Source organism: Harmonia axyridis, chromosome 5, assembly GCF_914767665.1.
Source record: "Harmonia axyridis chromosome 5, icHarAxyr1.1, whole genome shotgun sequence".
In the NCBI taxonomy this organism is placed as follows: domain Eukaryota; kingdom Metazoa; phylum Arthropoda; class Insecta; order Coleoptera; family Coccinellidae; genus Harmonia; species Harmonia axyridis.
The window spans coordinates 32,421,251-32,437,286 of NC_059505.1; the positions used below are offsets into that span (position 1 = coordinate 32,421,251).

Sequence of the window (16,036 nt, forward strand, 5' to 3'; positions counted from 1 at the left end):
CCGCCCACAAAGATCTTCGCGGATTCCTGGAAATCGAATATACTCGAAGGACTAGTACCTGATACACAGATGTAACACATCTGGTACAACCGTCTTGTTCTCGAACTTTCCTCACCCCAGTAAATCTCTTAAGTTTTACAACCGACATGACACATCTTCGACACCCCGACGAATTACACATCCTTTTCACATTATATGTACAATAACAATTCGTTCCCTGTGAGTTCATTGAAATTGTCATGCCCTTGACACTTGAAAAAACTAATAGGTCTACAAGCATCCGGTTGACCATCGCAATTATTTACAGGGAACAATAACTGGATCCTACATAAAAGAACTAACAACTTCGTTGTTTGAAATGGAACAGGTTATACAGGGTGATTCACCGAGATAGCTTATTAGAGGTTTATGGAAAACTAATCATAATCTTGAGCTGAAAATTTGCATATTGGGGTTTGAGACAATTATATTTCTCCCTAAAATATTTTCAGATATCTACTTCCTTATTTCAAGTGTATTATTACATCATTTGCTAGCTTCTTTGATGACACTTCCGGCAATATCCCATACTTTCGGTAAAAACTCAACGGTTTGATAGTTGATGGGATTTTTATGAAAAAATGGTGGCGATGAGGACTCACATTTTTTTGAATTTTTCGGCAAAAAAGCTCTTTTTGAAATTTTTCATTCTGCAAATACGTATCATTATAAAACTGTTTGCGGTTTGGACCAAAATGTACAGGGTGTTTATCAGCATCTTCACTGATGTGCTTTCATTGGATTCGGCTCAGTTGAAAGGCACCATACCTGAGCTTGTCAATTGATATAATTATAATCACTGATATGTCATGTTATTTTATTAGCGATTAGTTCATCAGAAATTATAGATACCAATTCTCTGGAAAAATAATATTCTTCTTATTCCTCTTATTTTGTGCCACAGTTGAAAAATAACAAATTTTTACACAAACCGGAGATCTCTCGTATCTGAATAGAAGGCGATATATATATCGAATGTCCCAGTTTTATGCAAGGCTGACTATCTCTTCAGCGCCCTCAATTATCTTCCATGCCGGCCTCTTTCACGATAAAACTTTTATCGGGACCCGTTCTTTCGCCACTAAAGCTCTCAAACCCCCAAAGAGGGATTTCCAGATGTTCGCAGATATCCGAATCTACGCAGTCAATTACAAGAGGGGGGTAATTGAAAATAACAGTCCATTTATACAGTGGACCATGTGGAATTTCCGATGTTGTCGGCAGCTCTCGGATGTGGAACATACAGGGTTATCACAAAAAATATTTAGTATCTGAGAGTACTAGATTCTGATTTACGAATTTGACAGACTTTTCAATGGAGCAAGCTCCAACGAGATTCAATGAAATTGCAGCTTAACATGCACAAGACTGCATTCCAAGAATTTGAATAGTTCTACGAAGTTAAAAGTTGAAGTTAATCCTTTCCATATTTGCATAAACTTCAGGATTAATTACTTGGTACTCAATTTACGAAATAAGTTAGTAGTATATTTTCAGAATAGTTCCTAGTGTTTTTCCACTGCATCAAGAATTAGTTGCCCTTGTTTCCTCAACAATTCTGTCATCAAGATGTCAATTTGTTAACTAATTCTACGCCCTGACAATCACAGACCTAAGAACCATAGAAATGTAGTTCTATGTTTTTCAAAATTTACTTTGAAGGTTTTTCTTATATTTTCTCGATCTCATTGTTTGAATTTGGCTCATGAAATGAAATTGTGTAACAGTCAGTTTCTTGACAATAAGTCTGAGAATATGCACCATACCACATTCTACTATGGGCTCAATGACGCTATCAGAATGAAATATTAGTTTACCCTTTTTTATGTGATATTTGATGATAATAAAGCGATTCTTTCTCGCCAATCTACCAATAACAAAAGATAATATGAACTCTTTCATTGAATGGCTGCCAGATCCCATCAAAACAAAATTTCATCTGAGAAGCTCTTAAGAGAGTAGTACCATATGGGACTCTCCAGCATTGTCAAGCATTCAAATCCTGGTTTGGTTTGTTCAAATATTAGACAGAGTAATATCAAGATGTTCGCGCATCGAATGAAGGATCTTTGAATAGAGAGAAGTTCTGTTGGTCCGGAGTTGAAGTAAAGATGATTCACACCATATTACAATTTGATGTACTGCATATTAATCTAATAATGAAATATACAAAACATCTCAACATGAAATATGTTTTTACATATAATGTAATGAGTTGACGGAGATTCTTCATTCATGTGAATATCAACATGATAAAATATTTAATGTAAAAAACCGAACAATGACAATGACATGGACAAAATTAAGAGAAAAATTGAATCGAAAGAATATTACACAATCTGAAACATCAATAGAAATGAAAATTAAATATATGAAATAATGTGAAGAATGATAAAATAATTATTCCGAGGGTTTTGCTTTCGTCTCCGACACAATCACATTCTCAATGATCGACTTCATAATGCAATGAAATCGCCACGTGTTTTTTCAACCATTATACTTTCGTCGTTTCATAATTATTTGTAAAAGTTGAATGCCACGATAACCCAGATAAGACCAGATGAAAAAATCTCACTTGAGAAGATAGTAGTACCATAGGGGACTCTCCAGCCTTGTCAAGTACTCTCATTTTAGTTCATCTACGCCTAAATGATGCTAATGTTTGATTTTCAACCTCTTAAAAAGAGGAAAAATTTGATATTGTCAATACCAATCTTGATTTTGAAGACTTGGGATGGAAACTAAAGTGTACCAATCACGGTCCTATTTCAATGTATTTTTTTTCACAAATGCAATTAGAATTCTGCAGCAATTATCAATGCAATATTGTGCTTCATACTAGTAATAACAGAAATACAATTCTACATTTTTCTGAATTTTTTATATATTCTTTTAAAATATGATATTTTTTCAATTCCGTCGAATAATTGAGGAATTGAAGTGTCCCACTATAGAAAGTCTGTGAAATCTCTCGAAATTCGATTCTTCTATGTTCTTTATCAGAAGAAAATTACATTATGCCCCTTTTCACATTTTAACACTGAATATTTCTCAAAAATAATAGGGAACGAAACAATTTCTATGGAGTTCCACACTTAAAACGTGTCAGTGTCAAATTATCGGTTGATGTAGTTGTATGAGGATATTCTCTAGTAGGTCTGCAATAAATGTACATCACTTTGAATAACAGCTTTGGTCCCCTTTGACCCCGCTTCTTTCACGTCCGTGTTTGCATTAAAATGTCACGCCAGACAAGCAACGAACTTATCGTACGACTTCTCCGCGTCGCCTACCTGCCCTTCGGATTTGTTGTGAATAAATTGTGCCACAGATAAAGCTCCCTCTTGTCCCATGTTTTATATAATGTCCAACTATCGCGCTGCGAGACGCGTTGCAAAAATTTAAATGAAATTTATATTTCCCCGGCGGGTTACGATAAAAATCGCAAACTGACAACGACGCAACGGATGGAAAGTGCGTCGGATAGGGTCGGAATATGAATCCGGAATTTATTTCGGTCTATTTTTCTTGTTGGGGTGAGATTATTCGTTGCACCAATTGTTCGAAATACACTAGCCGACATGACAAATTCCTGGAATAGCAGTGGTGTCAAGTTTACACTCAAAATCTAACCTGAAAATGGCCCTTTGAAAGGCTCAAACAACAATAAATCATTTAACCTTCAATATGTGGATCCAGACTCAACTCTATATTTCGAAATTTTGACAAGTAACTTTTGCAGCTTGGTACTGAAAAGAAATGTGTTAGAATATAGTTATATAATTTTATTTTTGTCCTTGTTAATCATAATTGTTGATTTCAGTTGAAGATTTAAGGATATATTATTATATTGTAGCTAAAGCGTAGGAGTAGCGTAGACTGAATTTTAGCCCAATAAGGATGTTTATTATTGAGACTTTTTCCAACATTTGTGGCCGTATATCGGCAATAACACGGCGAATGTTGTCTTCCAAATGGTCAAGGGTTTTCCGCATAGACCAATGACTTTACATAGCCCCACAGAAAGTAGTCTAGCGGTGTTAAATTACAATATCTTGGAGGCCAATTCACAGGTCCAAAACGTGAAATTAGGCGGTCACCAAACGTGTCTTTCAATAAATCGATTGTGGCACGAACTGTGTGACATGTTGCGCCACAGCTCCTGGTTGGAACCACAGCTCCTGGACATCATGGTTGTTCAATTCAGGAATGAAAAAGTTAGAAATCATGGCTCTATACCGATCACTATTGACTGTAACGTTCTGGCCATCATCGTTTTTGAAGAAGTACGGACCAATGATTCCACCAGCCCATGAAGCGCACCAAACAGTCAGTTTTCTGGATGTAACGGTGTTTCGACATTTACTTGAGGATTGGCTTCACCCCAAATGCGGCAGTTTTGTTTGTTGACGTAGCCATTCAACCAGAAGTGCGCTTCATCGCTCAACAAAATAAAATGGACGTAGTGCGCGATACGTAATCCGCACAGAACCATTATTTTCGAAATAAAATTGCACTATTTGCAAGCGTTGTTCAGGCGTGAGTCAGTTCATGATGAATTGCCAAACCAAACTGATAAATCACTTGACAGCTGTTAAATCGGTCGCTATCTTGAACAGTTATGCCAACTTAAAGTTATATACCTTGAAAAAAAAACACCCTATATTATGGAAATCTTTTATTTAGTTTTTTGTTGAAAAAGCGCCTTCATTATTGCCTCACAACTAGGTGCATGTATTTCACCTCCTTTTCCAAAAAAGAGCTATCAGTAACCACAAAGCTGACATTTTTTCTCAAGAGCTCTAAATTCATCTTCCATAATTATAACGTCACCAAATTTTCCCCATGAAACCCTTTCAAATCCCATCTCATCAAAAACAAAATGAATGGTCTCGCTTCGACCGAGATTGATGATGTTTGTAATTTTCCCGGAACCAAAACCGAATCTGACCCATGGGAATTCACGTCGGAACGCCACTGACTGAACCTCTCATTTCGAAAATTAATTTTATAGGAGGATACGAAAAGTAAACTCTACACATAACTGCAGGGGATAGACAGAGTGATTATCTGATGTTTGAGTACAAAATGAAAGAAGACCGTAAACTTGGAGAGATTGGAAATGTTGGAGGTTCTGGATCAGATGTGAAGCAGAAAAGGTCCGAAACTCACAAGGCGATTCTGGAAGGTCATAATTTTATCACTCCTCGGCTTCTTTTACTGGATGTATCTGGTCGGATGATATTTTATTATCGTTTTTACGCTATCGTTGTCTGAACAACCGAGTATGTAGTGTTTTATAATTTTCAATTGAATTTATTTCTTTAGAAATTCACCCCTTCTACTCTCGAATTCTCTTGATTTTAAAGAAATACAGGGTGTGCCACGTTTCTAATAATCACAGTGGAGCAAAGCTTGGTCCCATGAAGCTGGGATTAGTCTAGTTTGAACGAGTGGACAGTGTAGTTTTCAGTCCTCATCATAACATGACAAGACATTCTACAAAGAAACAAGACAATATGACAATGATGCTGATTTTGCATACTGTCCTCAAGATGCACAGATATGTTCGGCCAGGAGTGGCGAGTATTGACTATTCCAGGTGATTCTTCAGAAACTTACCACAACTATGATTTTGAAGCTCACTTACATCTTTCAGCAAACTAACAATCCTCAAGAGATTCACCGAAAGAACATGTTCTTAGCCAAAAAGTTACTGTTTGGTGTAATGGAAGGCCTACAGGCATCATCAGAGACTACTCTCGCCGGTACTTTGACATGCTGTTTATGTTTAAAAGCCAAGGAATTTGGTGAAAAGGATAATGCAGTAAGATGACGTTACAGCACACAGAGCTCATTGTCCACAACAGCCAGGAGATGTTCTCGGTAAGGCGATTTCTTTGCACCAGCAGCTTCAGTGGACACGTGTTCTCAAGATTTGAGCCAATGTGATTATTATCTGATGGTTCTTCTCAAAGTAGAGTTATTCAAACATCGTCCAAGGACCTGAGGCTTGCAATTGAGGTAAAAATCGTTAAAATATAACACCTGCCACTTTCAAGAGAAGACATGCGAAACTCAACGAAAGTCTCAGAACATGTTTCGTCGCCGATATATTTATTTCGATTGTTATTCTCAAAAATTGCTTCAACAAAACTATATTATACAGGGTGGTTTGAATTTGATGTCTAATGATGGGATCTCCGGAATTAAAACAGTAAGACAAGTTTTTGAGTTACAATACAATGCTACTATTTTTCTAATGAGAATCTATTATTTTGATATTGTATTGAATATCGACATGTTTCTTTCGTTTCTCGAAATATGATCTAGAAGTATCAATTTATCTCTGACTGTGGAACCTTCCTAGCAAATACAGTTTTTTTTATTATGTCTTATATTTCTTTAAGAGCGCTTTGAAATTTGGGTTAGAGTCTTGGGTCACCCTGTATTTGCATATAAATAAAATCAGAATTAATTATCTCGAAATTGTGAAGACGTAATGAAGTAACTGAAATTATGCAGTGATATGATTCTAAATCAATATTCTCGAATGTTATAATTTTACTGACCGAAAGATCTCCTCCGTAGAAAGGATGTAGGACAAATGTTTCATTCCCAACATGGATGACGCCACTGACCCCGTTACAGGTATGAAAGGCAGCAGTTCCTCCAGGGTAATCTTGCACCGTGCCGTGGTAGTAGCAGTGCTCGATGTCCTGTAAAAAAATTAAAATTGTGACCAACCATTTTTTTCACAGAAAAAACATTATACATATAACTATAATAACTTTAAAATATTGCGGGTTTAACAGAACTTCAATCGATCGATACACTCGTTGATTTCAGTTCTATGATAGCACTGAGAATATTATACTGGAATTGAGGAAAGAAATTTTTTTAGTTTTGATAATAACACCACATCAAGTTTCGTGAAAACTGCAAATGTCATAATTATTAGAAGTTATGAATTGGTAGGTTGAAGGAAATACATCGATGTGAAGAGATACGGAATCGATGATACATTTACTCAGATATATATTTTTGAATGTTTTTCCTATAACTTTTCAATAATCACAATCAAGTTTACATTTACCTCCATAAACATTGCACCTGTATTTGCGTAATTCCTGATATATTAGGATCCAGAATGGAGTTGATATTTCAGTCATTGTTATATTTCATTTTATTATCCTATCATGATTTTTTGATATAGGTAGTGTACTCGTATTATATCGGTTTGATTCAATATTTCCACAGCTGAAACTATGAATTCCCTAGATTCATTATATGTAACTGAATAAATAAAAGGAATGATAAATATACAATTGGCAATTTAATATGATATGAGTTTGATACTTCATTATGCATATAATTTATTCAGGTCACTTGGTTGACTGGATATTAACTCGTCAATAGTTATTTAGAATACGAAGAGTAATCAACACACATCAGTATCAAATGGAACGATGGATATATATCAACCATATTTTAATTTAAGTTTTGAAATCAGTGAACCCTTTTACTACTGTATATTGCAGCAGATTCATCCAATATTCTCTTTCAAACTCTTATTCTGCGAATTGAGATGATGGAACGATAGTAAAGTAACGTAGCATTTATGATTGACTCATTTTAGGATATTTTGTCAAATGTCATTTTTGACGAAATAAAAAGCAATGTCTCTGCTTCCTTCAAAATTAATCGTTTTTTTCTTGACATATTTCGTCTATTCAAGTGGTAGGAAATTATTTCCTTTTATTAGTGAATTTCCGATCTTAAATTTTTTTTTGCAGCATCTGTATCTCAATTCATAAGATTTTCTTTGTATACTGCTGAACATGCTGATATTGCTTTAACGCTGAGACTTGGTGCATACACTCATGAACTCTATCGTTTGGATAGGTCAACACAATTATTTGTAATCGTCCATGGTTGGTTGCAATCCAGTAATGACCTTTATGTGAGTTATATAAGATATCTAACATTTCGTTCTGTGAAGAAGAATGCTATAATCCTAACAGTGGATTGGACCAAACTTGCTAGGAATGAATATGAAGTAGCTAAGAAATATAACTCGGCTGTGGGTGAGTTTATGACTTCATACAATTAACCAGATTACTTATATCTAGTGGTCGCAAATAGACCAACAATGAACTTCGATATTATTTGTTATATGTTTTATTTATTCATTCGAAAATGTTCTAAGGTGCAGTTTCAACCTAAATAGAGTGTTATGTTCATCTAATCTTCTGAATCTTTCCCAGCAAATATCACAACCGAAGTCCTCACAAGCTTTCTGGGACCAAGAAAAATCAAATTCCAAAATGCCCATATAATTTGCCACTGTATGGGTTGTCATATAGCTGCTATGGCGTGCAAGAATATTTGGAGATTCAGCAAGAAAAAAATTGATAGAATAACAGCATTAGATCCGGCTGGTCCTGGTTATTATAGCAAAATGTCTGAGAGACTTGGTCCAAACGATGCTGATGTGGTTTTTGTAGTTCATACCGATGCCTTCAGATTCGGATACGGCAGTAAATGTGGCAACATCGATTTTTATCCCAATGGCGGGAAGCATCCTCAACCTGGTTGCCTTAACTTCAGTGGGATAGTTGACTATAGTGAGTAATTTTATGAGATATTGAGTTCATTGTAGTTTTTCTCAGCCATGAACTATTTCACAGTCTAGTAGCCTTTTTTTATAAAAAATTTTTCAAAGTCTTCTTTTGCAGAATTTTAGGTCTTGTTTTGAATGTTTGCGGTAATTAGTTCTAAATTTCCACTAAAATATGAACAGATAATGTAGGCATAATTTGGTTTTCCGAATTAAGATGAGTTTTTCCTACGGTGTTCTAACCTTGATCAAGCATAAACATTTCAAAGTTAGTGAAGTAACTGATTACGACCATTATGCACTCACATATGGATAGAGGCAGTATAGTCTTTATATATTATCATACTTAGGACAGAATACCACCACGTGATTGAGCGCCAGAGGGGAAATGAATGGGTAACTAATGTTTGACTCATACGCGGAAATCCCTCTTAAAGATGTCTCTACAAGACTTTATTTTCGTTTGAGGACAGTTCTCGAACGTTTTTTCGTAAGATGAAGACTCTTTCAGCATCAACAGAATTCGTCCAGAAAAATATTCCATACCTGAGTCTGGAGTGTCCGTATGCATGAAATGCAAATGGAAAGCATCTGACCAAATTATTCTTGTTAAGATCCTCAAAGGCTTGTTATATATTCAATGCGTGGTCGCCATTTTAAACCTCGATATAAATGGATTTCCAAGAATGGTAGAGTACCTTCAGCTCTTATGTTCTCACCATGATGAATTAAGTTGATGGCATGTTGATTCTTCCTTTCCGAATAATATCAATTTGGTCTGGATGATGTCAATTGTGAGATTATTCTTTCCGAACATTTTCTAGGTTTTCCAAATCTCTTTCAACTTCAGTTTTAAATTCATAAACTTGTCGCCATTTTGAAGGTGTTATCATCATGCCTTCCTCATAGAAGCTCTCGTCTAAAGCCAAAAAATGTAGACAGTCGATTCTCATAAGCCTTTGTTGAAGGGAATTTTCACCAGCAACATTGTTCACCATGGAAAGGAACAGATGGAAATCACTTGTTGCCAGGTTCTTACCATGCAAGTGGATGAATGAAAGCCTTCCAACCAAGCTCCCGGAGCTTCTGGAGAGTAAATATCGATGTCTGTGGCCTGGCGTTGTCCTGATGGAACACAATTCCTTCCCTATTGACCAAAGCTGGCCGCTTCTGAGCGATTGCATTCTTTAGACGGTCCAATTGTTGACAGTACAATAGAGTTCAGAGTTAACAGTTGTGTCGTAGGGGAGCAGCTCATAGTAGATAATTCCCTGCCAATCCCACCAAAACACAGCAAAACCTTCCTAGCCGTCAATTCTAGCTTGGCCACTGTTTCCGCCGGCTCATTTCCACCACGACCGTTTTCACTTGACGTAGCCGTAAATGATTCACTTTCTATGACCAGTCACCAAACACTTCAAAAATGAGTCGATTTTGTTGCGATTCAGCAACGATTTGCAGATGGAAATTCGGTTTTTTGCTTTAACTTGAGCTTTTTCTTAATTCTAGCTTTATGCAAATGGTTCAAAATAGTTTTTTATGAAATCTTAAGATCTTGGGTAATCGAAATAGTGCTTACATGACGGTCGGACTCGACAATGTCCATGATTTTATCGTCATTTGACATCGAAATTACCGGAATTGAATCCACGAAACCAACATTTCTCGTGATTGGTTGTTACATTATCAGGACCATGAACACTATTTACATTTTCAGATGACTGTCTTACATTTCCGCCTTTATCGTAGAAAAACTGTATAATATACAGGGTGTTTCCTAAACATGCGGCAAAAATTCAGGGGGTTGTTCCTTGGACTATTTTAAGCATGTTTTGTCCTTGGATGATTTTTGAAAAACCTCTTTGTTTCGAAGATACAGGGCGAACAACATTTTTCATATTTTTAAAATTAATAATAGTTTAAATAAAAATGCGTACCGCACTGTGTTCACTAAGTGGGTACAATTTATTTTTAAATTTGTTTAACAACATTCCAATTACTAAAAACGGACAGTTTTTTGACTAAAAATTGATAAGTGCAGATGGTAAAGGAATACAGATTAAACACGGTTTTCATTTGAATTCGTTTTGTGATGTATTAGCAATTAACATTTTATCTTTGACTATTATGAATCGCTATACAAACAATGCTTGTATGCTGGCTAGAGGTGGTCATTTTCAACAGTTTTTGTAGGTTGAGTTGAATTTTCATGTAATTTTTCATAATAAAATGTTATTATCTGAAATTTTGTTTCCCCTATATCTTCGAAACAAATAGGTTTTTCAAAAATCATCAAAGGACAAAATATTCTTAGAATAGTCCAAGGAACAACCCCCTGAATTTTTGCCGCATGTTTAGGAAACACCCTGTATAGCGTGCTTTCACATTGCTAGCGTCTATCTTTGACGCGAGTCCACTAATCACAAAACTGTCAAGAAAGTTTTTGTAGTACGAAATCTTATCTTTCTAACGCCATCTAGTAGAACCCGATCGGACTCATATAACGCGAGATACAGATAACTAAAGCCATTTATTGGAAAAATAATGGAATTTTTTTTTGCAACTTATATGCGATTCTTCTCAAAAAAAACTTTATTACACTATGAAAAATTATTCTTTCAAGTATTTTATTAACATTTAATTTATTCCACTTCCACTTGAATATCCGAATCCTAAAGTATTCACAACAAATGAGCGAAAACACGGAATTATAACAAATACACGAATGATTCTAATCCGAAGCGGTCAATTTGGGAATTGGGTAACATGCGACCGAAGAAAAGAGCAAGGGAGACAGCAGAAAGCTCCCTTCGTTTCCATAGCACGTACCGTAACAAAACGAAGCCAAAAATCGCCGGCGATTATCTCGGCCTTATTCCGTGAAGATAAATGCGTCAGACTCCGTAAACAGCATCAATCATCATAGCGAGGTCCGCCATGGCTTACCCCACTTGAATGTAGATCGTGTTAGTGAGGTTAGGCGGCAATTTCGTAGCACGATCTATCTGTAGATCGGACCACTGAATTTTGTATAGAATGGAAAATTACGCGGATCTCTTGCTTGCATTTAACAGGCCAATTGAAAAGTCCCCGGTCTACCATAGTAAACACATTTTTTCGGCAAAATTCGATTTTATCATTCAACATAGATGCCTTCGAGGACGATACAGCGATTATAGCGATCTTCCAACTTTTCGAAACCATTTTTGTAGTACGATTTGTCTTTCGCTTCGAAACAGGCCTCAGTTTCGGCGATAACTTCTTCATTGGCGCTAAATTTCTTTCCAGGTAGTTCTTTTGAGGTCTGAGAACAGGAAAAAGTCGCTGAGGGCCAGATCTGGCGAATACCGTCGAAGCGGAAGCAATTCGAAGCCCAATTCATGCAATTTTGCCATTTTTTAATCGATTTGTGACACGACACATTTTCTTGATGAAACAGCGCCTTTTTTAAAGATTTCATCCTTTAAACGATCCAATAACGCTATATCATAATCGCTGTTGATGGTCTGACACTTTTGGAGGTAATCAATGGATATTAACCTTGCGCATCCCAGAATACTGATGCCATAACCTTGCCAGCTGACTGTTGTGTTTTCCTTGCTTTGGATTCGGTTCATCGTGTGCAGTCCTCTCAGCTGACTTTCGATTGGACTCCGGAGTAAAATGATGGAGCCATGTTTCATCCATTGTCACATATCGATGCAAAAATTCAGGTTTATTGCACTTAAACAGCTTAAAACACTGCTCAGAATCATCAACACGTTGTTGCTTTTGATCGATTGTGAGCTCGCGCGGCACCCATTTTGCACACAGCTTTCTCATGTACAAATATTCGTGAATGATATGATATACACGTTTAGATGATATCTTCACAAAGTCTGCTATCTCGATTAACTTCACTTTACGGTCATTCAAAATTATTTTGTGAACTTTTTTGATTTTTCCGTCGGTGACAGCCTCTTTTAGGCGTCCTCTGCATTCGGTGCTAATTTCACCACATTTAAAATGAACTGCAGACCCCAAAAACTCTCCATTAAGCGAAGATTTTGCTTCAACTGTATTTTTCACTTCAAAAAGCAATATTTTATCAGCACACTAAATTCTTTTTTTTCCATCTATTTTCAAATAATAAAAGCAGCTATACTCACAACACAATATCTCACAAACTAATGGTCGGACTGGTGTCAAATTTTGACTCGTATCGTTTGAAGGTTGGTACTAACTAAAAATCATATGGATGTAATACTAGCATCGCCATTTGTGCATCAGACCGGGGACTTTTCGATAAGCCTAATAATTGCTTCAGGTAATATTCGTAACTAGGGATGTTACGGAGCTTCGATTACGATTCTGATTAGTCAGAACTTTCGAACCCGAGGTTGAGAATGTTGAGATAATGAAGTACTGAGTTAGAGCGATTTGGATCGACAGGCAAAGCAGTAAAACAGGACTTGGATCAGTGGCGTACGTAGTATTTACATAGAAACCAACTCTCATCACCTACTTACGAAAGTTCCATAAAACGCGTGTTTACAGATGGCGCAACCTATCCATGAATAATGAGTCGAACTGCCGGGACCCACTTCAAGATACGGTCAGTTTGTTCGAGCCCGAGTCGAGTAATTTCGTTTTCGCGAGCGCGCGCGCCATTCGTCTCGGCAAAGAACAAAGGGAATCCGAGATGAAAATGTATCGCGGAAGATCCGAAGGCGCATCGTTATCGGAAATATTCCTTTTGATCTCCGGATCGGCGGGCGAGACGTCCCTCAGCGGGGGCGGCGCACCTGGGGGGCCTCCGCTTATTAGTGCCGTTCTCGACAGGGGGCGCCACCGGAGCGGAAGGTTGCTACGTAAATATTTATTTTTTTTTCGCGAAAAATCGCTAATTGGGATTTAGCGACGGGTAAATGAAGTGTTTATGTTGATTCAGATGAAAGGCCGGTTTGATTCCAGTTGAGAAAGTGCTCCCGGATTCGCGTATTAATTCAGAAAAGGACCGAAAACGGTTCTGCAGTGTTTTTGAATGGACCCCGGCGGCAGGGTGTATTGAAATTTACGGAGATTGTCTGTGAATGAAATGAGTCTAATTAGAATTTTCGATGAAAGGGATGATTATTCATCTATGACCTTCTCACGGTATTTCAGGGTTCCGTTCATAATATTTAACAATTTTTCCCTTTCTTTTATCCCTTTTGCTTCTAACTCCAGTGAAAAATACAGGTAGATGTCGCTAGTGGTTACATGAAGCAAGATGTTCCTCACTTATGTTTTCTATGAACATTCATTCAAAATAAAAACACTTTATGTTTCATACAAATTTTCATCATGTCTTTCAATCTGACAAAATATTCGACTTTTAAAACGTCATAATATTATCGGATTCCAATCTATAGAAATTCAGTTAGACCATATTGTCGGTATTTTTTCAGTCGATAAGTTGGTAACTCTATTTCCACGCATCTGCAATTTAATTTGATTCAATGAAAGGATTAAATATCGAACAAGGAATCTGTCTATTTGCATTACAAATGAAATTTCCTATTCAAATGCGCCATTAATATTATACCCTCAGTGTCTCCCACATGTACCACAGAATTTACCCGAAATTCATCGCCGAAATCATTAAAAACTTTTCTTATTTTCTCGGTGACTATAGAAGGCTTCATCATCGTTGTTCGATTGAATTTTCTTAAACGGCTCCTAATAACTCCCCAAACCAGTTCTACTGATGAGATGTGGAAGATGGGCACATCTCCCACCAATAAGAGCGAACACATTTCCACATGACAACACGTATAATACTTAGAGCAATGAAAGTGACCAAATCGACATATATTATTTTGACATCAACTAGCATACTGGGATTAAGATAATAAAATCTCTGCTCTCAAATAAATTTATGGGAACTTGGAAAACTGTATATAGAAATGTTCTGGCCTACTCCAGTCTTCAATATACGAATATACTTTACTGTTATGTAATTAAATTCTTGGTGGAAACTTGGACCATCTTGTATAACCGAAATATTATGGCTTCCTCCAAGTGACTTTGGATGTACTACGTATACTATGATTTAGTTAGCAATAACGATTTTCTGGCTTGAAACTCAACGAACATTATATAACTATAATTTTTCATGATTTGTTCTGTTCAATTATCCTATTTTTCAAAAATTCAACTAACCAATTTGAAACAACCGTATGCAGTCGATAGAGAATATAAACTTCCGCTATTTTTGTAGTATGTTTCGAAAACTGCGCATCTGGATTTGAACCTAATGCATTCAAACAGATTATTTCTGAAATATTTTTATTATTATATTTTTCAGATCTGTGTAGCCATCAGAGAAGCATTGAACTCTATATTGAATCTCTCGATGACCCTGTCTTTTATGGAATTAAATGTCCAAGATACAGAGATTACAGAAAAGGTTTATGCAGTTCAAATGCAAAATTGAATTTCGCCAAAAAGTTACGCAAGGAATACCAAGGAACTTACTTTTATATGACAAATCCTTACAGACCATTTCTACGCAAAAAATAAACATTTTATAAACTGTATTGAGTTTTTATATATTTTCAAGCATTTGTTTCCCGAAGGAAGCATAATAGATCAATTTGGTATAATAACTGTAATTTTAGAATTTTGAGCAGGAAATCACAAACGATAAGGTTCAATACAGACGAATACGTGGAGAAATTCAAGAATGAGCTCCGAGTCGTAAGCACGATAATTCTAGAACGGAACTGTAATCAGTGGGGGTCAGATCTGGAGAATAAAGTGGGTGATCAAGCAGTTGAAAGCACAATTCGGTCAATTTGACCATGGTTTTTTTCGATTCGTCACAAGGAGCAACATTTGATGTTTGAAGAATATCAAATGCATAATTTTACTTACAATATCTCGTACCAGACTCAACTGTATGTTCCGAAATTTTGACACGCATTTTTTGGCACTGGTGGTACCATGTGTGCACTAGGCCTGATATTCATTCATTCAATAAACGGTACAAAAACTTTTTACAAGAAAAATTATTATTAAATCATCAATTTTACAAGTACAAAAGAAATTACAGTGTTATAAGACGTTTCAAATCTTCCCTCAATTCCGAGACAGAAGGTGACACCCAAAGAATCAACGACGAGTACTTCGTTCTTGATAAAGCAGGCCTGGACAAATCGAATTTCCTGACAAATCTTGAGGGAGCAGATAACTTGAACTGGGATACAGTTCAGGAGAATCAAAAGTTCTTGAAAGAGTTTAGAGACGAACATGACATCCGTATAAAATCTTCTTGATCTCAAGGAAGGCAGTCCAAGCTGGAACTGCAACCGAATCACAGAGAAAGAATCAAAAGGAAAAAACCACTTCTAATTG

At 36.4% G+C, this 16,036-nt stretch overlaps 2 protein-coding genes across 15 annotated transcripts in view; one reads left to right on the plus strand and one right to left on the minus strand.

Moving 5' to 3' along the window:
• LOC123680809 (disintegrin and metalloproteinase domain-containing protein 11) overlaps window positions 1-16,036 on the minus strand; it is a 656,359-nt gene that overhangs the window by 42,585 nt on the left and 597,738 nt on the right. For 12 of the 14 annotated variants that reach the window (XM_045618921.1, XM_045618915.1, XM_045618912.1 and 9 more), the window contains exon 7: window positions 6,612-6,758. In XM_045618921.1, the coding sequence (XP_045474877.1) occupies window positions 6,612-6,758 (147 nt within the window). Of the gene's footprint in view, window positions 1-6,611; window positions 6,759-7,135; window positions 7,306-7,565; window positions 7,704-16,036 lie in introns of those variants that run through there. The other 2 variants (XM_045618924.1, XM_045618923.1) reach the window with 2 other exon arrangements.
• On the plus strand, window positions 7,663-15,219 carry LOC123680812 (lipoprotein lipase-like). Its single transcript, XM_045618928.1, has 4 exons — window positions 7,663-7,779; window positions 7,836-8,126; window positions 8,307-8,666; window positions 14,988-15,219. Exons 1-4 carry the CDS (start codon window positions 7,719-7,721, stop codon window positions 15,200-15,202), a joined length of 927 nt encoding a protein of 308 aa, XP_045474884.1. The 5' UTR covers window positions 7,663-7,718; the 3' UTR covers window positions 15,203-15,219.